Source organism: Crinia signifera, chromosome 1, assembly GCF_055691185.1.
Source record: "Crinia signifera chromosome 1, ASM5569118v1, whole genome shotgun sequence".
Taxonomy (NCBI): Eukaryota; Metazoa; Chordata; class Amphibia; order Anura; family Myobatrachidae; genus Crinia; species Crinia signifera.
In genome coordinates, this window is record NC_139217.1 from 373,457,177 (window position 1) to 373,479,992 (window position 22,816).

General features: G+C 42.9%; 1 protein-coding gene across 1 annotated transcript in view; it reads left to right on the plus strand.

Moving 5' to 3' along the window:
• The first annotated feature begins 280 nt into the window (after positions 1 to 280).
• The window catches only part of MLXIP (MLX interacting protein), a 63,089-nt gene continuing 40,553 nt past the window's right edge, over positions 281 to 22,816 (plus strand). The window contains exon 1 of the mRNA XM_083151317.1: positions 281 to 826. Within this exon, the coding sequence (XP_083007443.1) occupies positions 501 to 826 (326 nt within the window). The 5' untranslated portion in view covers positions 281 to 500. The remainder of the gene's footprint in view (positions 827 to 22,816) is intronic.

A 22,816-nucleotide genomic window follows, 5' to 3' on the forward strand; every position in this document is an offset into this window, starting at 1 on the left:
ACAAAAACAATATTGTTAACGATATTATCGTGCATTTTATTAAAGTGTGTACTATCGATAAAGATTCGGGTCCTTGTCAACCCCAGGGAAATAACATGTACTATATAGCCTATGAGAGAGTGAAACACAGAAGGAGGGGGTGGAGGGGAGGGGGGTGGGAGCAGTTGGTGACGGCTTCCTTAGAACAAAAGAAAGTGGAAGCGTTTCTCCCCTCATTCCACGGCCACACAGTCACACGCATCGTGTATATGCAGCACACCCATCAGCCGTTCCTATACACATCACAGAGGGGGCGTTGACAGGGGCCGGTCTGCCTGGCAGCCAATCACGGGCGAAGCTACGCCTTCTCTCTGTGACTGCGGAGATGTGCCTGCTCTCATTGGCAAGGGAATGTGTGACGTCGTTGAGGCCCCTCCGAACCCGGCCTCGTCCGCGGCAGTAGCGCAGAGAGTAGCCCCGAGTGTGTTGACGGGAATGAGCCGGTGCTGGCAGCCGGAAGGATGATGATGATGGCGGCGAAAGCGTTCCCGAGCCGCCTGGCACACGCCGCTGTCATGGTGAAGCAGGAGCCGGACGATGACTCTGACACGGACGAGCCCAACCTGCTGCTTAAGAAGTCGGACAGCACCGAGGCGCAGATCATCCACAGCGGACACTTCATGGTGTCCTCCCCGCACAGCGAGCACCCGCCCAAGAAAGGCTACGACTTCGACACGGTGAACGAGCAGGCCTGCCAGACCTACAGCTTCGGCAAGACCAGCACATGCCATCTGTCCATAGACGCGTCCCTCACCAAGCTGCTGGAGTGCATGACGCTGGCTTACAGGTACCGGCGGCAGGAGGAGAGGGGGTGCCGGCACTGGGGATGCGGTGTCCTTAGGGGAACATACACACTCTCCAGCTGCTCACAGGCACCGTGCTGCTATGTGCAGTATGTGTGTGTCACATAGCCAGCTCTCACCATAGCTTCTTGTATAACGCACACACACTCTGTTTATATGATTACAACACCCTGGGTGATATAAGTTTCAGCAGTGGGGACAACATGAGCATACCATGCTAGTGGGGGCAGGAAAGGGGCCTGTCCTATAACACGACATGGTACACTTATCCTGTGCTGTACATTGACCTCTCCCCATTGCTATGGATCCCTGTTATAATCTAGCCTCGGTCATGTTATAGTATGTGTAGGACATTACTCTCCAGTGACTTTCTTCTGTTCCACGCATAGCTATTCCACATTACCATCCACTGACTGAGGATTGTAGCAGGTTATTTTTAGCAGTTGTATTTGCTGCAGCCCTATAACACACACCAGACCAGTGAATTTACATGACGCACAACCACCTAGCTAAGCCTGGTGTTTTGTCATTTACACTCTGGTTCTAAAATGTGTGTGTGTGTGTGTGTTTTTTTACCCCATTGCTGCTGGCCCCTTTTTGTGTGTGCGCATCTGACTATAAACATGCCACAGCTGCGGTAGTGTCGCCAATATGATGTTCCTGTCTGTCACCCAGATTCTGATATTTTCAAGGCCTGTGTTGTTCAGACTTCTGTTTAATGGGAGACACTCATGTTTGTCTGAATTTATTATTCACAGCTTATTATATAGCACACACATCATTTACTAGGATAGTAGTAACACTTTGGAGATCTAGTTTTGAGTGATATATTTCAACATTGCATATATTAGATACGTACTCATTTATGCAGCAGTCTAAAGTAAATAATTTTACTGATCACAAATTGTAAGTACTGTACCGTAGGTGTAGTAATCTTATTGAAAATGAGTCCTGATTCTACTGTAATGCATGTAACTGAGGCATTCCTATGTGATTTCCCCACTTTTTTGGGGTCTGCTTTGACAAGAAATAGTTCATAATGTAATTTTTTTTCTCATTCCATTCTCTAACAGCATATATGTTGCAACTTCCTCGTCACTCCTGCTCTATAGGAATGATGTAACTTGGGCTTCATGAGAATCCTGTTCAATTATTATTTTATATTTGTTGTTATTCAAATTGCTAAAACAAAATTGCACGGCGGAAACATGTATCTCATTTGCTGTAAATGTACACATGACCAACTGACTCTGGGCCAGATTCTCTAAGCTTCAAAAGTGATAAAAGGGAGAGTGATAAACAGCCAGCCAATCAGCTCCTGTCTGACATTTTTCAAACACAGTCTGCGACATAGCAGGCAGGAGCTGATTGGCTGGCTGTTTATCACTTTCTATTTTATCACTTTGAAGCTTAGAGAATCTGGCCCATTATGTCTACATACAGGGGTAAAAAAATAATACCAAAAGAAACCCTTGAAATTACTGCCTGACAAAATTATGTATGTTGTGTTCTAGGGTTAATAGAACCATTCTGTGCAGAAAAAATTGCTAGGTTCATGAAACCATCACAGTGGAAGTGGTGTGGACTCCTACATTTAAATAATACCTGGGACAAATTTAAGCCTGTAGTTAAACTGTTATTTACTATACTTGCCACAACAGCAACACGTCTCGTCCTTTTGCTTCTGCATTATGTACACAAACATTGCCTCACTTATATTATACCAATGATAGCAGCCTGTACACTGCTAGCAATGGCATGACAGTGGAGGGTCATGGGTGGGAGTGTGCTGTGGAGAAGCCGCTGTCTCCAGACAACATACGTACTAAACTTTGGTATAAATGAATACTTACTCCTCTTTCAAATATCTTAATGGTTATAGCACAGATAATGGAGTAAGTTGATTCTACTATATAGTTTGTTGACGATGCTGTAAAATGAGGCCTCTTATCTCCATAAAACACCCAGGGACTGAGAGATAAAAAGTTGTTGTTCTGGCTCCTATTTCTATGCAGTGTAAGGATGGCCCCTGACCTGTTGTGTCTATGACAGATGCTAATTTTCTTTATCATTCGCTGCTCCACCCTGTTATATAGTTAGTGTGGGGAAAATATGCATTTGCTGCAGGCTGTCTGAGATCGCTGCGGCAATCGGAATGCTGCCTTTGATTGCCATGCAATTTATAACTCCGTTTAGTCAGAAAAGCAATGTGGGCTTAAACCCACCCTTCTGAATGGCACCATGATCCATACCAAGAACAAACCGCATCATTAAAGAAGGTTTTCTATCACTGTATATCTCTTTCTCCACAATAGAAAACTTTTTATATAGCTGCTATTTATCTTTAAAATGTATCGTAGCTACCGGGTATGCCCGGGCAATGTAAGCACGGAATTATCGCTTTGGCAGATGCTTAGGTGTTGGGCTTTTTTACATGTGTAAGCAGTTTTCACATGGGCAACCCATACTTTAGCTTCCAGCATTTTATTGTTTCTGTATCACCTGCTTGCCTGAGATGGCAACGGTGATCAAAGGATTGCTGTGGCTTTTAGCCCTGGATTCCACATGTTTAGTCTGAGGACCTATTCTGAAGGGAACAGTCAGATTGTAAAGGCTTGGAGATTGGTAAATAAGCAGAAGCCCTAATGAGTCTTCTTCTTTATAATAAATTGGGCACTAAAAGTATATATAAAGCGCAATGGAATATAGTGCGCCATATAAGAAACTAAAATGAATATATGCAGAGTATATTGTAGTGGTTTGTACTGGAACAAAGCTATATGTTGCGTTAATCTCTCGCTCTCTCGCTCTCTCGCTCTCGCTCGCTCGCTTTTCTTTTACAAGTGAGGGAATTAAATTCCACATTGAACTGCTGTTCATAGGGGTTACGGAATACAATCTGGTATACCGTTCGGTACTTATGCAATATCTGTGCTCCCGTTTTTCTTATGAGACCGTGTCCCCTCGCGGGGCACGGTGGCTCGCTGCGCTCGCCACACTATATAAAATCAACTCCATGCATAGTTGGATAGTAGGGGTATGAAAATGGGGTGCATTTAACATGGGAGCCCAGATAATACATAAGTACCTACTGTTCTTTATTGTACTACGTTGGACGCTGGTGTTTTTGTCCTTCCCAGATGTTATAATAGTCTCAATCAAATTTCAACTATAATGCAGAAAGATAAACCAGTACGTTCTGGATCCTCTAGTTCTATGTTTGGTTTATAGTGCCCATCACAGCTGTTTCCAGCTCCTGTGTAACACTGTGTTTTTCTCTCTCTGTGGGTTTAGCACAAACAGCAGCGTGTGCCAGGCATGCCTCTCGGGATTAGTGATCTGTCACTCTGGCTCTCCTAGTAAATAGGTTTTCCCATATCTGTGACAGTATAAATCCTTCCCCCAGGGGAGAGCGGCTGTGCATGCTTTTGCCCCTCGTGGCATTAATGCCACATCACCCTCCCTGCTTCGAGGTCATGCCCTGTCAGAAAGCAAGCTAGGCAGAAGTAGCGTTTTCATTCAGCATGAAACACTTTTCCAACTGTAGGTGTCGGGTATGAGTACTTGGCACTCCCTATGTAAACAGGAACCAAATGATGAGAACTTTTTTTTTTTTTTTCTCAGAAAACAAAACATTTAATTAATAAAGGAAACATTTTTCCTTTACGCTTTTAACAATTCCTGAGGCAAATCATGTTTTGTGCACATGGTTAGGACGTCTAATAACAAACCATTGTGTGTCTAGCTCTATGTGCTCATGTTGGCATTGGCGCCTCTCATCCCCCCCCCCCCCCCATAGTAAATATAGTTGCATCAGAAAAGACAACATTTGTCCCCTGTATTTAAATCTCTTATTTATTTTTAAACTGGTATGGGTCCTAGAGTCAACTGTATGAAGGTCGACATGAAATATGTCAACAATCGGGAGGTCGACACAAGCATTAGGTTGACAGTCAAAAGGCTGATCTGACAAAATTCAGGACAAATTTAAAAAACTCATAAGTCGACATGGACACCGTATCAGTATATCGCATGGCTCGCTGCACTCGCCATACTTCAGGCACGGTGCCTCACTGCGCTTGGAACACTATTATATTCTCCCTCACGCCCTAGTGCAGGCATGGGGAACCTTTGGCCCTCCAGCTGTTCTTAAACTACACATCCCAGCATGCCCTGCAACAGGTTTAACATGGCTAAATAGCAAAACTGTAGCGGGGCTTGCTGGAATGTTTAGTTTAACAACAGCTGGATGGCTAAAAGTTCCCCATCTCTGCCCTAGTGGATGGTTGGGTATAAAATCATGTCGACATTTTTACTGTCGACCTTCCCATTGCCAACCTAATGCTTGTGTTGACATTCTGACCCAGTCGACCTTAGCCATGTTTACTTATTTCATGTATCAACCTAAATGTATGACAAAATAGCATCCGGTACTCTTTACCTAGAACGGCGCCCGCGATTGGCATCGCGGGGGTAAAAAATCGCGGGTACATAAAAAACGGGTGCGACGCGATGCCCGCGACTTTCCCATAGGGATCAATGTTAAAACTGTGATTGGACGCGATTTTACTGTTAAATGCCTCAATGCCCGCGATTTGGCCATAGGAAACAATGTTAAATGGGCCACAGAGCCCTAATAGTGGCCTTGAACTGTGAAATGGCCCCCACAATTGTTAACGCCACCCCACGATCAACGTCAACCCGAAGCGTGGCGAGCGCAGCGAGCCCGCGAGGGGCGGCGGTACGCGTCCTCCGACCTCTTCATACCCCCACTATCCATGTCGGCGTGGAGTTGAGAATAGAATAGTGTGGCGAGCGCAGCGAGGCGAGCGCACGCGGATACCTTCACAGGTAAACGCGTCCCTTCGCGGACTTTACAGGCCATGGACACCTGGGAAGCCCGCAAGGGGACGCGTATAACTGTGAAGGTATCCGCGTCCCCTCGCGGGGCTCGCCACGCTTCGGGCTCGGTGGCTCGCTGCGCTCGCCACACTATTCTATTCTCAACTCCACGCCGACGTGGATAGTGGGGGTATGAAAAGGTCGGAGGACGCGTACCGCCGCCCCTCACGGGCTCGCTGCGCTCGCCACGCTTCGGGTTGACGTTGATCGTGGGGTGGCGTTAACAATTGTGGGGGCCATTTCAGACTTCACGGTGACTATTTGGGCTCTGTGGCCCATTTAACATTGTTTCCTATGTAAAAATCGCGGGCATTGAACACTAAAATCGCGTCCAATCTCACTTTTAACATTGATCCCTATGGGAAATCGCGGGCATCGCATCGCACCCGTTTTTTAGTGCATTCGATGGGCGCCGTTCTAGGTAAAGAGTACCCAGCATCCATATCCTCCGGGCCGGACTGGGACCAGAAATCAGCCCTGGCATTTTGAGTACACAGGCCCACCCGCCACAGGTGGGACCCTTGCGTGGCGAAAAGGGGGGTGTGGTTTCATGGAAAGGAAGCGTGGCATCAGATAAAGGAGGCATTACACATTATGGAACACACCATAATGCCCATTACAGAATATGGCACAATCTGGACCCCACAGGCTGCTCCCCCTGTATAATAACAGGAAACCACAGGCTGCCCCCCTGCACAATAACAGAACTGAGGAGACCGGACACTACAGGCTTCTCTCAGAAAAGTTATCTGGGAGAAGCCTGTAGTGTCCTGACTCCTCAGTCATGTTCTCCCCCTGTACAGATGAGGCTGTGAAGCTGATTTAATAAAAAGCATTCTTCTGTCTCCCACTCATAAAAATGATTAATCTCCCCTTGCCCACCAATTCTTATAGATCCTTCCTCTCCCCTCTCCAGCCTTCCACTCTGCTGCTGCTTCATAAAAATTGTTATACACACACACACACACACACACACACACACACACACACACACACACACACACACACACACACACACACACACACACACACACACACACACACACACACACACACACACACACACACACCCCCCCCCCCCCCCCCCCCTGGACTGTAAGCGGCAAGTTACCTTTTACCCATTGAATTATCCTTTGATGTTCACCATTCACCCATACCATTGCTTCCTATTACAGAATGATGTTCCTGAGTGCAGCATATACAGACTCCATCTATATGAAGTTCAAATATGTCTCATTCTGATTTGATTAGTATAACTTGGGGGCAGATTTACTAAGCTCGGTGAAGTGATAAAGTGTCTGGTTTTTATCACCGGCCAATCAGCTTCTAACCGTGTAGTTACAGGCTTGGTTTGAACAATGAGGGGTAGGAGCTGATTGATCAGTGACAAAAACCAGACACTTGATCACTTCACCGAGCTTAATAAATCTGCCCCTCAGTGAGGGGAGAGCACCAGGACCACACCCAGCAGGAACATTTTCCTTTGAACTTGAGTGTGTTTCCAAAGTGCTGGGAAATGGTGCTGATGATTCAATGTCATTTTATCTATCTCTCATTCCTTTTATCCCAAAAAATGTAACAGTGTAATGTGGGCTAGGTGAAATGAGGGAGATTGCTGGACTAATGAGGGAGAAAGGGAGATTGCTGTTAGGATAAATACATTATTCCTCTAATACATTTATTTTTTTCTACCTAGTGGGTACACTCATACGTAATAATAGGTGTGATGTGGAAAATCCCATTTGAATGCACAAACGGATCACTTTTTGTGTATTTGAGCTTGCTGCTGCCTCATTGTCAGGGTTATTCCCAGGGCTGTAATTTTTATGGGCTGTGGTGTGAAACGGTGAAGGGGGCCCCAAGTTACTTGACCCATGTTCTGTATAAAAGATGTTCATTGGTGCACACTTTTAATGCATCCTTTTTATGAGCCTGTACAAATCCTACACTGACTTGCTGAGTTTTGCAGGCAATTGGGTGCGGTGTGAAAGGTTACGGCTCGTGATAACCAGAGTCCAATATGCAGTGAGTAAGGGGTTCATATTGGTTCATCGAGCAGCATCCGCATCCCATTACAAAAGTATGGGGACTGCGGGCAGGACAGGAGAGATCGCAGCAGGTATTGGAGATTCCTGCTGCAGCCCCTCCGTCTTACATGTCGGTGGTACTTTAATATTTGCAGCAAAAATTAAATAACTGGGCACCTTAGTCCTCTGGTTTAAGTATTGGTAACCCTAAGTGAACTATAAAAATAGTTATGCATCAGAATATTTATCCATGGTCATTCAGGCCGTGCCAACTGCCTTGCCTCCCTGACGTGGGAATAATGGGAGGCAGTCTCGGACAAGGACAGAGCACTGATAGAGAAGTAGTTTAGGGAAAAGTGTTGGCAGATGGGAAGATCTATCTTATTTAAAATATTTTTGTGGGTGTTTGGAACTTACAAGTAATAACTTTTTTTTTATTTATTTATTTATTTATTTATTTATTTTTTCGCTAGTTTAAGTTGTAGTTATGTTTGATTTGTGGAAAAAATAATAAAAATTACTCAATTTAAAAAACAAGTAATAACTTCAGAACAAGTTGAGTCCTTATTGCTGTTTTGGTATGACTTTGCACACAATTAAGTTTTCCTTTAAAATGTTCTTTCCTGGGGCATTAAATATATAATATGGGTGAATTTTAGGATGAGAGATTTGGTAAGAAATCTCCAGATTTTTTTGTTTTTTTTAAAGCGGCAATCATTTACACGGCAAAGTCTAACTGGTTTTGCAGTGTAAATGATTGCCGCTTTAAAAAAATCTGGAGATTTCTTACCAAATCGCTTTCTGAATCTCTCATCCTATTACATTTCCCCCATAGTTTCTGCTGTTATCTTACCACACTCTGTATGTAAGCTATATCATTAGTAACTGATATAGTGAATTAGTTACTAATACTATACATTAGAAGAACTGTAAACAGCTGCTTTGTGTCTGTCACATGAGTGTCAGCATTATTCGGTTGTTACACATGGCTTATTGATGTTTGCTGAGTCAGGTGTACCGGGTTGTGACCTCCTGACTGGAACACAAACGTGTGGTATGTGTACAGAAATACATCCCCCCCCTCAAACCATAGTACCGCAGCTCTGCTTCATGTATACGGGTTACTTCAGTTAGGAGAGAGTCTGTAGCATGGATGCACGCACCTGAGAAATGTGTGATTCAATTATGTCAATTTGCAGGACAATGGGGTTCCTTTCCTTTTCTACAAAAGTATACTGGAAGAAGTACATGAACAATTGTGGGAAACATTATGAACCCCAAAAATGTGGTGCAGACAGGTGCGCAGCGGAACACTTTGATGGTGTCCATGCCGACTATGTTGTAGTGTTCCTTCTAGGAACCAAATGGGGCAGGGCACTGGAGGGGCTGACCGGGCACGCCGACGTCACTATAAGCACCGTGATCTACGGCGGCGCTGGGCTTCACCGGTGCACTCCGGCGGGACAGGCAGCAGGCTGTTTTAGCAGGGCGCTGCTAGAGGGGCAGGACACATTTTACCCTTTAAAAATCAGGCAGGGCGCAGCACCTCACTAAAACAGCCTAGCGGGAACTCTGTTGACCATAGGAACAAAAAAAAGTGAAAAACCCATGTCGACCTAGCCATTGTTGACCAAATGCTTGTGTTGACCTTCCAACCATGTCGACCTATTTCATGTGTTGACCTTCAGTGGTCAACCCAATGCATGTCTACCTAGTATTGGTCGACCCAATGACTTTAGTACGGTGTGTACATTGATTCACAAGGTGGGATTTGACTTTAGTAGGGCACCATCTACTTTATCGCTGGCCAATCACATTCATAGCCATGCGATCAGGTCTGAATGTCATCCGTCTCTAACCATCGCTTATATGTACAGTCTGACAGACAATGTGCATTTAGCAAGCTGCACTTTCACTTGGAGATGCATTTAAAGGGTTGAGACAGCAAGTAGGGGCATGGTGTGGTGATGTGACCACGCGGCCCGGCTAACGACCTCCACTGTCTGTGGAGAAGGTGTCCCGGCATGCGACGGCATTTCCAGAACCCAGCAGCCACACGAAAGATGCTATTGCTGAGAGTGCCAAGGTGGATCTTCTGTTTTAATCGTGGTTTTAACTCCACAGTGATGAAATACTGGGTACAAATATGATCTTTGTGGGTACAAATGTCCTTTCACATCTTTAATGAATAAATTGAGCTGCACTAGGTCCTTTCTTGGGATATTTGTACCTGCACACACTGTCTTTGCTGCCCTTTTTTTTTGTGTACTGGACAAAAGGGCAGCTAAAGACAGTGCGCAGGTACAAATATACCAATCTATGAACAATGCATCTCCTTTTCCATAAGGATTTTGAACCTAGCTGCACCACATCTAAGCCCCCGGTGTTCATCACAAATACTTCACCTCCATAGGTGTAAACCTCCCTGTGATTAATGGTCCAGGTACAAAAAAAAGACCCAAGATGTATTTGTGCAGACAATGAAAAGAAACAGACATTCAAATTGGAATAAGAGAACTTGCCTTCAATTATCAACTTTATTTAAAATAAGTTCTCAAATCCCATATGAGTGTGTTCTGCTTTTCTTTATCTTTATATCTTTCTATATTTGTTTCTGTCCTGACATTGAAAGATTCCTGAGATTTTCTGGTATGTGCTCCCCGCAGTTAATGTTTAGCTAGCGTGTGCCCTTGTAGCTATTTACCCTTTCAGTTGTAAGATGTCCAGGTTTCTTCATATTACATGGGCAGGCACATTTGGCAGGTGTGAGTAGGGTGGTTCATTTTGCTCCTGATGTAGATTACGTTTGTGTCGTACAACAGTGCATTGTTCGGATTTATCTTATGAATGTCCTTGTGAGCTTGTTACATGGATATGGCACGTACGGGTGTGCTGTATTACATTGACACATATTGCCCATAAATATACAACCTATTTGGTGTTCTCCAGAATTACATTTTTTTTTTTTTTTTGTATTTAAAAATTTACATTTGTTTTTGTGGTGATTAATTGTTCCTTCAAGAAGGAATAAACCTGTCTGGATAAACCTTGCCCTCCTCCGCATTAAATTCCATCTGATTTGTGTTTGGCTGTAGGATACAAACGAAAATGCTTCACACAGTATGTTCTTTGTAACTAATGTTAGAAGATAAAATGCATGTAATAAAACTACAAGACACATACTTTAAATGTATTTTTCTTCATTAACGTTCTGTACTAACTAGACACAAAAGTAGACCTTTATCAAAGATTGTATTGGGTTGCAAAGCATGCTGGGCCTAAATCTTGTCCTGTCAGATCTGAGGCACATAGTGCAAACTACCAGTGTTCAGTACTTTGCCTTGCCCATGTGCAGTACGGGTCCTGTGTCGATGGACACTACAGATGTCAAGAGATTGACAGTCTGCAGCGGTCGAGAGAAGAGGGTGATGTTGCCGCTGTTTGTGAGGAAGTCCTACCACACACTCACCCCTTCTTTACTCCAGTTTCCAAGTTATCAACCAGTCAGGCCACCAGTGTAACAGGGAGATCAGGTCTTGGGTTCCCATTAGAAAAGGTAATAACTAACCAGTCTGGTCACTGCAGAGCTGTTGCTTCTGTAGTACAATGGCCAACACAAAAACAGAACAATGGCACACCACCCTTTCAGAGGCTAGCCGTTCTACAATGAAATGTATTGCACCTCTGGCTCCTACACTAAACAAGCTACGGCAGCCAAGGAAACTAAATGTTGTTTTTTTATTTATTTATTTTTGCATGTGTGTTTGTTTTCCCTGTAGCAATATTTATTTTTCATTTTTGTAATAACAAAGTAAAATTAATATGTGCATATCTGCTAATAGGCTCCTCATCAAATTAGTGCATCCATATTTCCTAACGTGACCACATATGTGTTCATGTAAAACCCACCTGCCTAGCTACCCATAGAAATTGTGCTGCAGCATCTCTCTGGGTTGTGGGGTTGGCGCAGGGACAGAAATCTTGGCAGTGTATTGAAGTGATGAGTGATAACTAATTGTTCTGTAGCGCTCACACTGTGAGACCACTTGAATGGTCCTCAGTGCTTGTTATGAAGTCTTCACTAAACATTCCGCACGATTATAGCCAGTAATGAGTAAGTCTCGACATAAGCTTATCATTATTTAACTGTTCATGTATACTTCCATGGTGTGCTCCTAGTGAATACAAAAACATATATGATGTGTATTCATTTGTGAATTTTAAATGACCGCTGGGAGAGGTTGGTTGGGTAAGAAAAATAGAGACTGATGGAAACCAGGCCTAGAAGGGATTTGACCAAAATTAAAATAAACCGATTTTGTATGTGTGATTTTATGTAACATGAGATTTCTGCTTGGCTTTTTCCAAATAAAAACCAAAACACCCTGTAATCATCATCGCAAACAAGGGCCATGCTGCGGAAGATAACATGTCACGTCCCATTGCTCCATCGCTACGGCATCGCCAAGTCTGTTGGTTTGGAAGACTCCTTAGCATGCTTGTTCGCTGCACCACTTTCCATCCTTTGCCTCAGTCTCAGGGAAGGAATGCTATGGCTTCCAGCCCTTTATTTCCCACCTAGGCACTTGATCCATATATCTAGGTACACCAGTTGCAGTGGCAGCACAAAAAAATACATGCCATCACAGCTGCAGTAGGATTCCGGCTTAACGGAGCCACCCAAACGCTAGGTCACCAACCTGGGTGAATCATGGGTGAGCCTGCAGACTGCAGTGGTGTGAAGGGAGGGTATCAGTCATTGTATTCTCCTAATAAGGGTTTCATGTATGCACTAAGCTGTAGGGAGAGATAAAGTACCAGCAAATCCGCTTCTAACTGCCATTTTACACACTGTGGGCCAGATGTACTAAGCTTGAAAAGTGATAAAGTATAAAGTAATAAACAACCAATCACCTCTTACCTGCCATTTTTCAAACACAGCCAGTAGCAGGCAGGTAGGAGCTGATTGGAGCTTTTTAAAGCTTGATACATCTGGCCCTGTGTTTGAGAAATGACAGGAGTCGGTTGGTTGGCACTTTCTCCTTTTTGCCACTCTCCAAGGCTTGGTGCATCTGCCCCTAAGTAGTATAGAGTTGTTAAAGCAATTTTATTTTATTAAAGCAAATGTCAGAAATGTCTAATTCATACATGTAGGACCATAGTAATCGCTGGTGCATCGCATGTGTGCTGAGCTACATCGATTGGCACAGAGGGGCTTCAGTCGCCCTGTGTGTATGCTGCATTAGACTGATCCCTTAAGGTGGCCATACATCAGAAAGATATTGTACCCAAACATACAATCTCAATTGATTGTAAGATGGATTGTATGCAGATTGTGTACACAATCATACAGCAGATGGATTGTATGACTGATTGTAAGATCGATTGTATGCAGATTGTGTGCACAACTTGTGTACACAATCATACAATCAATCAGCAGATGGATTGTATGATGGATTGTATGCAGATTGTGTGCACAATCATGCAGCAGATGGATTGTATGACTGATTGTATGATGGATTGGGAGTAGATTGTGTGTCCAAAAACCACCAAGGACTGCCGGGGATTTCAAGGGAAATTGTACACAATCATGAGCGCAATCTATCTTAAGATCGATCTTTCTGATGTATGGCCAGCTTTACTCACAGAACAGTGCTGCATTTTACATTGTCTGCGCTAGATACCACCCTGTATACTTATATAGGAGCTCAGTAGGAATTGGGGTTATCTAGTGTTAATTACCAGTTTGCCTTGTTAGCGGGAGACCTGGTACTATGGGTCAGATATCTCAGAGAGGAGAAGATAAAAGTACCAACCAATCATTTTGATTCTTAACTGTCATTTTACTAGCTGTTTTGAAAGATGACTGGTCTTGGTCTGGTCTGGACTCACAACTGACTTGCCTTCTAGTCCCCATCCCTGTATAACTAACAGACAGAGATGACTCTAGAGACAGGTGGATTTTTATCCTGTACAAAATGCAATCCTTCCTCTCTAGCTATAGATAGAACACAAGTCACATTGGATATTTCTCATCTTCTCATTCCGTTTTCTGCACCTGGCCAGTATTCCAGTACAATAGCTGAAGGATAAATAATTAACAGTAATTATGTTAGATGGTCCATACGCTCAACTGCTAAGAACTAAGCTAAGGTTAACAATTGTGTAATATCTATCTACAAGACTTGACCTGTGGTAAAACATTATCCATGGGGCTGAGTATAGAGAAAAAGGTAATTTTCAGTCCTTGGACTGTGTGTGAGAGTCCAGGGTCCTGCATCATTCAGCAAATAGGCTCTTGACTGCACTTTATTCATTTGATATTATTGCATTTGGTTTCTTATTTACTAACATCATTAGATTTTGATAAAGCAAATTTCTCTAAATTACATCACCTCACAAGACCCTTGTAATACTAACCATTACTCCATCCGTACTGCCCACACCGCCCAGGGCTCAAGGACCGATCTGCCTGCTGACATCTGTATTTGTAGTGCTGTATGTAGTAATTGTCCTTGTAACATCTTCTCCTGCTTTACAAGTGTAACGTCTAAAATCAGCATTCCAATTACCAAGGACCGCTATTGGCACTGAACCTATACCTATTGCACTTTGACATTATTATATACAGAATAGACCTCTGTAGAGTTGTGCACATATACTTATTGCTGCAAAGGGGGAGTCAGGTTTAGAATATAACGTTCTAAAGAGTTTTAATTAGTTTTCTATACAATCTGGTCTGGCTTTAGTATGTGTAATGGGTTGGTTTATAATTGTGTGAATTACATTGTCTGACAGAGTGAATTGTGTGCACAGTAATTCATGTGATTATACCTCTTGTTTATTTTTGGATTTGAACAGGAGGTTTGAAGAACATGATCCTTGAGGAGAGTTGGCTGCAGTTATGAGTTTGGATGGTAATTCTAGTTGTGACTGTTCCTAAAAAAATGACAGAACCCTCTCTCGTAACAGAATAGCACTTTATTTATTTATTTCATTCATTTGTTTTAAGTTGGTAAATAACAGACCGCTGTAAGGCTATATTATACTGTGGCTATGACCGTATAGTGTACAGTATGTACATCATGTGATCTGAGCGGAGTGTTTATTCTGTTACCCTGCTTCTTGGGAACAGTAGCTTTCTTTTATTTGTTTCTTCCTTTCATGTTTGACATTTCCACTGCTGGAAAAAAAATCCCTGAATTTAATTTTATTCCTAAATCTAACATTTTATTTTTTAAGCTGGACTGTGTAAACGATGTGCCCCAGCAGATAGATGGAACTGTGTTGTAAAGAATATTATTGCACATGCATCGCAGTCATTCCATTTTATGTTCTGAGAGGAGGTCGGATCTCTGCAGGAGGATGCCATTGATGCAGCTGAAGTTTGTATGGTGACCACCCAGCAGTTTTGAGAGATCTTTTTCTAGTACCAATTGCAAGACTGGGCTGGGCTGCATAATGACCCAGAGGTGTGAGATACAGGGAGGGGGCGGCTAGTGGTTTCAGGGTGTGGTATGACGCTCAAACAGTTGGGATTCCCACTGTCATCAGTCCCACATTGGAATCCCCGCTGCCGGCATTTCGATAGTGGGGCGAGCGCTACAAAGCCCTTTATCTCGCCACGCTGCAGGCTCGGAGGCTCACTGCTCACCACAGGTTCTAGTCTCCCTCTATGGGGGTCGTGGACTGCCATGAGGGAGAATTGCCCCTGTCAGTTGGGATCCTAACTGTCAGGCATTTAACAGTCGGGATTCTGATGTCTGCTTAATAACAGTCAGAATCCCGACTGACGGAGTGTCATTCGGCACCTGTGGTTTCATTTCTTACTTGGCTAGTGAAGGAGTTTCTTTTTGCATTTGCAGCCTATAGCCTTCTATACTTACAAAAGACCGTAATGAGGAATCTTTTGTTTAATTTTAGTATTGCTTTGATGCAGGATAGCTATTCAGGAAACAATAAAAATCAATAATTTTAAAATTTTTTCCTGAATAAATGTAATTTTTAGAAGTTGTTTATTGAATTTACAAATTGGTAAAATAAACAATATTGAGTGACAAATAACTTACTGAAGAACTTCCTGCTAATTTGTGAATCTTTTTTTTTTTTTTTTTTTATTCAAATAACGGTGTAAAAATATTCGTTGTTAAAGGGGTATACACACGTAGAGATGTGTGCTAAGCTATTTAGGATAGGCGAGTTCTGAAATGATTAATGAATCTCACAAGCACACACAATTGAGACCAAGATGGAATAGTGATGATGGAGAGGGTAATAAAGGTTTAATGTACTATCTGAGATTCCTTAAAGTATAGAGATTTGCATTGGACCACTAGCTTTTATTGGAAGCATGTTGAGAGAAGGTGGAGTCTGGCTTACTAGATGTCTGTCCAAGTTGGATAAAGGTCAGTGGTTGCAGCATGTACTCATTTAGTTTTAGTCAATACTTGGGGCCAGATGCACTAAGCTTCAATAAGTGATAAAGTGGAGAGTGGAAAACAACTGGCCAAAAAGCTCCTGCCTGTCACGTTACAGGCTGGGTTTGAAAAATGACAGGTACAGTAGGAGCTGATTGGCCGGTTGTTTTTCAATCTCCACTCTATCACTTTTTGAAGCTTGATACATGTGGCCCTTATTGATTTGAATGGTAACAGTTTGTTCTATCAATAACCCTGACACACATTTGTGATTGGAAAATTTTTGTTTGTATTTTTCAACATTTCCTCTCTTCTCAAGTACCTACATTATTATATGGCACCATCCATGTTGTCAATGCCTTGGGTTATATCCTTTATGTGGCTGCGAAGGCGGACCGGTATGAAGGGTGGCAGGCGGCAAGCAGGTGTGACCGCTTATACCTCTCACCTCATACAGGGAGGGAGAGGCGTGATTTAATTCTACAGCTGCCTCTCCCCCCAGCTCAACACACAGCAGTGTCTTCCAGGCTGGGGAAAGGGCCTGCTGCAGTGCAGCAGCAGTCACTCCCTATCTCCTCAAGTGCAGCTGTCTACAAATTAGGAAGGAGTTTGGCCCTTCAACAGGCCCTGACCAGGATGAAGAGTACTGATCTACTACCCCTTAGTGCCACTAGCCACGTGTGTCGTCGCCACCCACTTTTAGCTCAGTAGGACAGCCTGGGGGTTACTGCTGCTACTTGTTGCAGAGTATACGGAATATGACGGGAGCTGTATATGGACATGTAACTGGTACCAAATATGTGCAAGGACATGATTGCTTGGCATTTAAATTCAGTGTCTGAGATTGTACACAAACTTTGTTTCATGCACAATATAATATATTTGTGTATTTCATGTGTTTGATGTGCTTATACATCATAAATTCAAGATACCTCGTTTAAATATAAAAATATTCCAAAATACGGAATAATCCATTATCCAAAATGCTTCTGGTCCTGAGTATTTTGGATAAGGGATACTCAGCCTCAAATCGGTGCCATCGCATACCTTAATTAGTGGGATGCGATGCGATGGGCGCCGTGATAATACACAAGTACCCCAACTTCTGTCATTGGATATTCTTTAGACCACCTTTTCATATACATGGTGCAAACCCCGCCCCTATTTTTATTGTTGAGTGGAACCAATTATGTTATATACTGTACACCAGTCCCCAATGGGTTCAAAATATTATGTTGGAACTATGTCTATTTGCACTGCAGGGTGATTTATTACTCAAAATCTATTTACTTTCAAGTGATTGAGGGATCTGGAGGGTCTGTGTGTGATTCAAGCAAGGCTTATGTAACATTGCGTCATAGTGTTGTGTAAAGGACCAGTACAGCGCTGCAGTTCTACCAGGTAACAATCTGTGTGAACTCTGATATCCAGGTGGAATAGATGAATGTGATAGTGATTTTTGATAGATTATCCTGCGTTTTTCAGTGCAGTTGTAATTAATGGACCTTCATGTGGAAATATATGCAACACAGGCTTTCTCTCATGTAATCTTAATTCTTTGTATTTTGAAGATCTGAATCCTGTCAATTAAATGTATAATTCTGAGAACATATGTGAGCTGGTTCCATTCAGTCCAATGCTGAGCCTCTAGGGCTGGGATAGCCAACCCTAGCCCTCGAGAGCTACCAACAGTGCATGTTTTCCAGGTCTCCTCACAGAATCACAAGTGAGCTAATTAGCTCCATCTGTAGATCTTTTAAAATGTGTCAGTGATTAATGAGTGCAGCAGCTAGGTTGTGCACTGTTGGTAGCTCTTGAGGGCTAGGGTTGGCTACCACTGCTCTAGGGCATATTTAGGACCTTATTCAGATCCCTTTCGTCTGCGCAGGCGAGTTTCTGCGCATGTGCAGACACACAGAACTTTTGGTTCCCCGGGTGCACGCACCCTACACGCCGAGCGGGGGCGCCGGGCAGCCCCATTAGCATATAGGAATGCCCACTGGCCACGCTCGGCGTTCTCGGGCTAACGAGGCCGTGACAAACATGCGGGGGGGTAGGCAGCTGACATCACTAGATGTCAGCCGCCCGCCCTGTCCTTGCACAGAGCTCCTGCAGTTTAGAGTGGCTATATAGGTCTCTCTGAACTGTGTGCGCGGGAGAAATCATTCGATGGTCGGCGATCATCGAATGATTTCTCCCCGCCTGGGAATGAATGATTATGTAAAGCATCCATTTGCAGCTGTGCGGGGGGTGCTGCGTGGGTGGGGGAGGGGGGGGGCTGGCGGCACTTCGTCCATAGGGTGGCATCTGATGGACTTGCAAGGCTGCGAATTTTGCAGCATTGTGAGTTAATCAAAATAAGGTCCTTAGTGTAAAAAAGAAATTGTTTCCATGGTCAACGTCTTCCAGATATCGATCTTCATAAATGTACCCTAGAGGCCTCTGCTGCCTTTTGGCTAAAATAACATATCTGGCTAATGTTCATTTCCATTCTCTGTGCCATGTTTTATTCGGTTCTACAATAATGCAAAGTTTGTGTGATTTTAAGGCAAGCAGCAGTTCAGCGTTCCATGTTGGGGCTACTTTATAGCCACTGGTGTTTTAATCTATGTCCTAATGTCACTTACAGCAATAGAAAAGGAGGAGAGCCTTATTTCCAGAACAAAATGAGATATGAGCGCACTCCTTGCTTATACAGTTAACTGATTTACATAGAGTAAACATAGAGCGTGTTTGGTGCCAGTTTTCTATGTGATTCTGCCAACAGGTGTTTGGGCACACAGCATTTGGAAAATAGAGTTTGTGAACAGAGGTGGATTTTCCACAAGGCAACCTAGGCCCAATAGGTCCTAAGGGAGCCCATAAAGATACCCTTGCCGTCCAAAACATTTCCAAAGGAGCATTGCACAACTATTACGTGACATCATGACATCACATGGACCTTTTCACACACCCAAAGTCCTTCTGATGTTCTTTTTATAGGATAAATAAATGCTTGGATACACAAAATGGTTTTGTCCACTGTATGTGGGCAGCCCGTTTAGCGTAAATGTGACATTGGCATTGTGTGAATATCTGAATACCTATGTTCACACAGCTAAGTATTTATCAGTAGTCTGCACATACACCAAGGTACTATATCAATGCCACCTGCAATTCGCAGCAAAAATATAGTGCTGCAGATTGTTTGAGCAAGGAGGGCCCCAAACTAAAATTTTGCTTAGGGCCTAATGAAGACTAAATCCACATCGTGCCTATGAAATAGAGCTTGGTGTAAAACAGCTTCCTCTGATTGAAATAATTTACTGGACTGATTACTGACCAAGAAAACACAACTTGTACTAGAATGTCAACTAGCAAGCTACAATAATTCATTGTAATTTAAGAGTTATTAAGCGTTTAATATTTTTTTGCATTTATTCACTGAAGTAAGGCTTGCTCCAGTTTACCTGATACATGAGGTGCACTATTGACAAACATTGGTACTTCACCTTGTGTATACAGGGTGGTTTAAGAAGATGGACACAATAGCAAAGCAATATACATTAGTTCACAATGGCAACATTTTACAATTACTCTGAATATTTGGGTTAGATGAGTTGGGTTATTTGAAAGGTTTAATGAGTTTCAAAGTTTTACTAACCATTTTTATAAATTCTTTATGTGCTCTCAACCTGCTGTAAGAACAACATATAGATGGTACTGTAGTTGAATTTGTCCCAAATGCATCTCGGTGTCTATTACCACTGCCAGGACTTGTTCTGATAATTTGCTAATGGTGGCCCAAAAAGACCCGTCTTTGATATATCACCAAGAAAAAATTGGAGAGTTTTTAATGTGGAGAAATTTTAGGGAAGTGTAGCACCAACTCCTGGTGTCCCATGCGGACTAGACAATATTAAGTCAGCGTGTCCTTTAGAAAACCTGCAGGTATCTACTGTATGTGGCGGTGCTTTGTCTTGCTGATAAAGTTGTGGAAAGAACCAGTTGTGCAGCATTTTGAGCTCTGTTTGGCCCATAACTATGTTTATATTGAAAAATAAATGGGCCTTTCTCTGATCCCCATATGTGAAGGTTTACTTTTGCACTTCAAATGAAACATGATAAGAATTTGTCTTCCATAATATGTATCATTGCATCACTAAATTCTACACACTTTCCTTTGTCACCTGTACCAGTTGCATCTGGTATGGCCCCATGACTAAACGTCACCTTAACACGCAGTCATATGAGAGATTGCAAGTTCCCAGCTAACATGACGAATGGACTTGTGCGGGCTATGCAGAAACCACTTAACTGTTTCTTACTTTAATTCTTCTAACTTTCTTCTGATGTGAGTGGTCAACCTGTGCTCTGCCCCTTACATAAGCGGTTCATTTCCTCAAAGTAGGGGAGCCAATAACGAGTGTTTATTACCGAAATGCACACTACAGTGCCTATACGGATTCAGTCTTGCTGAACTGCAGACAACAGTCATAGCTGATATCTTGAGAAAGGGTCGCATGATGACTCGAAATGTTGACTGTGCTTGAAAAAAAAATTTCATGGAGAAATAAAAGTTTTACAATTTATTGGATCACAAAGAAGTCTGGGGAGTGCCCTCATTGAAAGAAATTTCATTCTGGATATAGTTTGGCACACTTGGATAATACCTGTAATCAGTACTAATTTTCTGGAAAAATAGGTTCAGGAACTGCAGGTCTGGGGGTGGATCAATTATTAACAAAAAAACATATATAATAGAGAGAGGGAGGGAGAGAGAGATAGATGTATATATTGTATTTAGAAACAAAGGCACTCACAGGTGACTTTAAAATAAAACTAAACTTCTGAAAAGTACATTTTCATTTCCTGATGATGTCATATTTAATTAGAGGTTCAGGAACTGAGTTCCTGCTGGTTCCTGCTGAAAAATAGCACTGCCTGTAATGCTTGAACCTATTGCACCCCAGCAATGAATAATCATGAGTTTTGAGAGTGCTGTTTTCTAAAAAAACAACAAATATATATATATATATATATATATTTTTCTTTAAAGTGCTGCTGTGTGTGTGTGTGTGTGTGTGTGTGTGTGTGTGTGATAATCTGTATATCAGGGGTAGATTAAGGTCTGTGGGGGCCCCCCAGGGGAGGTTGGTACCTGGGCAGCGCAGGTGGGCAGGGGGTCCCTTCAGTGGTCTGAGCAGTCAGTGCTGTGGTCCCTGCAGCATATGGCAAATCAGCGGCGGGTTCCCTACAGCAGATGTGAACTAGTACCGGCATTTGCTACTAGTTCCCATCCGCCGCAGGGACCCCGCTGCTGACTTCTCATCCGTGGCAGGGACCCCCTGCCCAAGCAAGGGGCGATGTATATATGTATATAACAATATATCAGTATTTTGTTGAGTATCCTTTTATTTTTCAAGACCGCAGCACAGCGACGTGGCATTGAGCCAACCAATGTTTGGAGCTCTTATTTCTTTATTATGTGGCGCCACGAGACAATTATAGCCTCAATTAATTATCTTTTATTGGATGGATGCCTCAGATGTACCAGTTTTTTTTCAAACTGAACCACAAATGTTCTATTCGGTTCAGGTCTGGGCTGTTTCTTGGCCATCCCAGCACCTGTATGTCATTCTCTGTGAACCACTGTTCACATATCAGTGCACTGTAGCAGGGAGCTGAATCCTGCTGGGGAAAAAATGGGGCATTATCTGGAAAAAGATCTCTGATAGAAGGTAGACGTTTTGGTTGTAGGATGGTGTCAATGTACTTTCTGCTGTTCAGTGTGCCATCTATGACATGAAGGCGGCCTACAGCATCTGCTGTCATACATGCCCAGATCATAACACTTGCAGGATTCTTTGTTGTCGCTTGAATGCAATCTGGATGTAATTCTTCCCCGATGCTACATCTCACATATTTTCTCCCATCACTACCAAATATCGATATCTTAGTTTCGTCACTCCATATCACTTGTTTCCACTGACCTTCTGTCCATGCAATGTGTTCTTTTGCCCACTGTATTCGTTTCTGCTGCTGCTTTTTATTCAGCAATGGCTTTTTTCAGGGAATCCTACCTTTTAGGCCAACCTCCATTAATCTTCTCTCTATCGTTCTTACACTGACAAAAACACAAGTTGCATTCAGTTCACTGCTAATGGCCGCAGATTACATCCATCTGGCCCTGACACAAATGTGTCAACAGCTGTGGTGCACTTTTTCCGGCCTTTTCCTTCTTTGTTTTGTATAGATTGTGTTTCCTGATAGCATAAACAAAACTTTCGTACTCCTGATGGCATCACATTCCCACCAACTTCTCTTGCAATTGCTGCATACGAAAGATAATTTTCACGTAAAACAATAATCCTGGATCTCTTCCTGGGTGACCAGTCACCACTTTGCCTGGATGACATTGTTTTTTATTTATTTTTTTACACTGTCAATAGCACTAAACAATACTCACAAACATCCAAATGTAATTGCACTTTAGTAACCAACTTTATTCTGCAAAATGAAACAGTCAAACTGACCTTTCCCACCTTTGAACATGACCTTGCACCTGCTCATCTATGACAGTTGATCATTGGTCCTCAGAACAACAATTCCGATTGGCTGGTAGTAGCTGTTACTCAGTGCCGGTGCT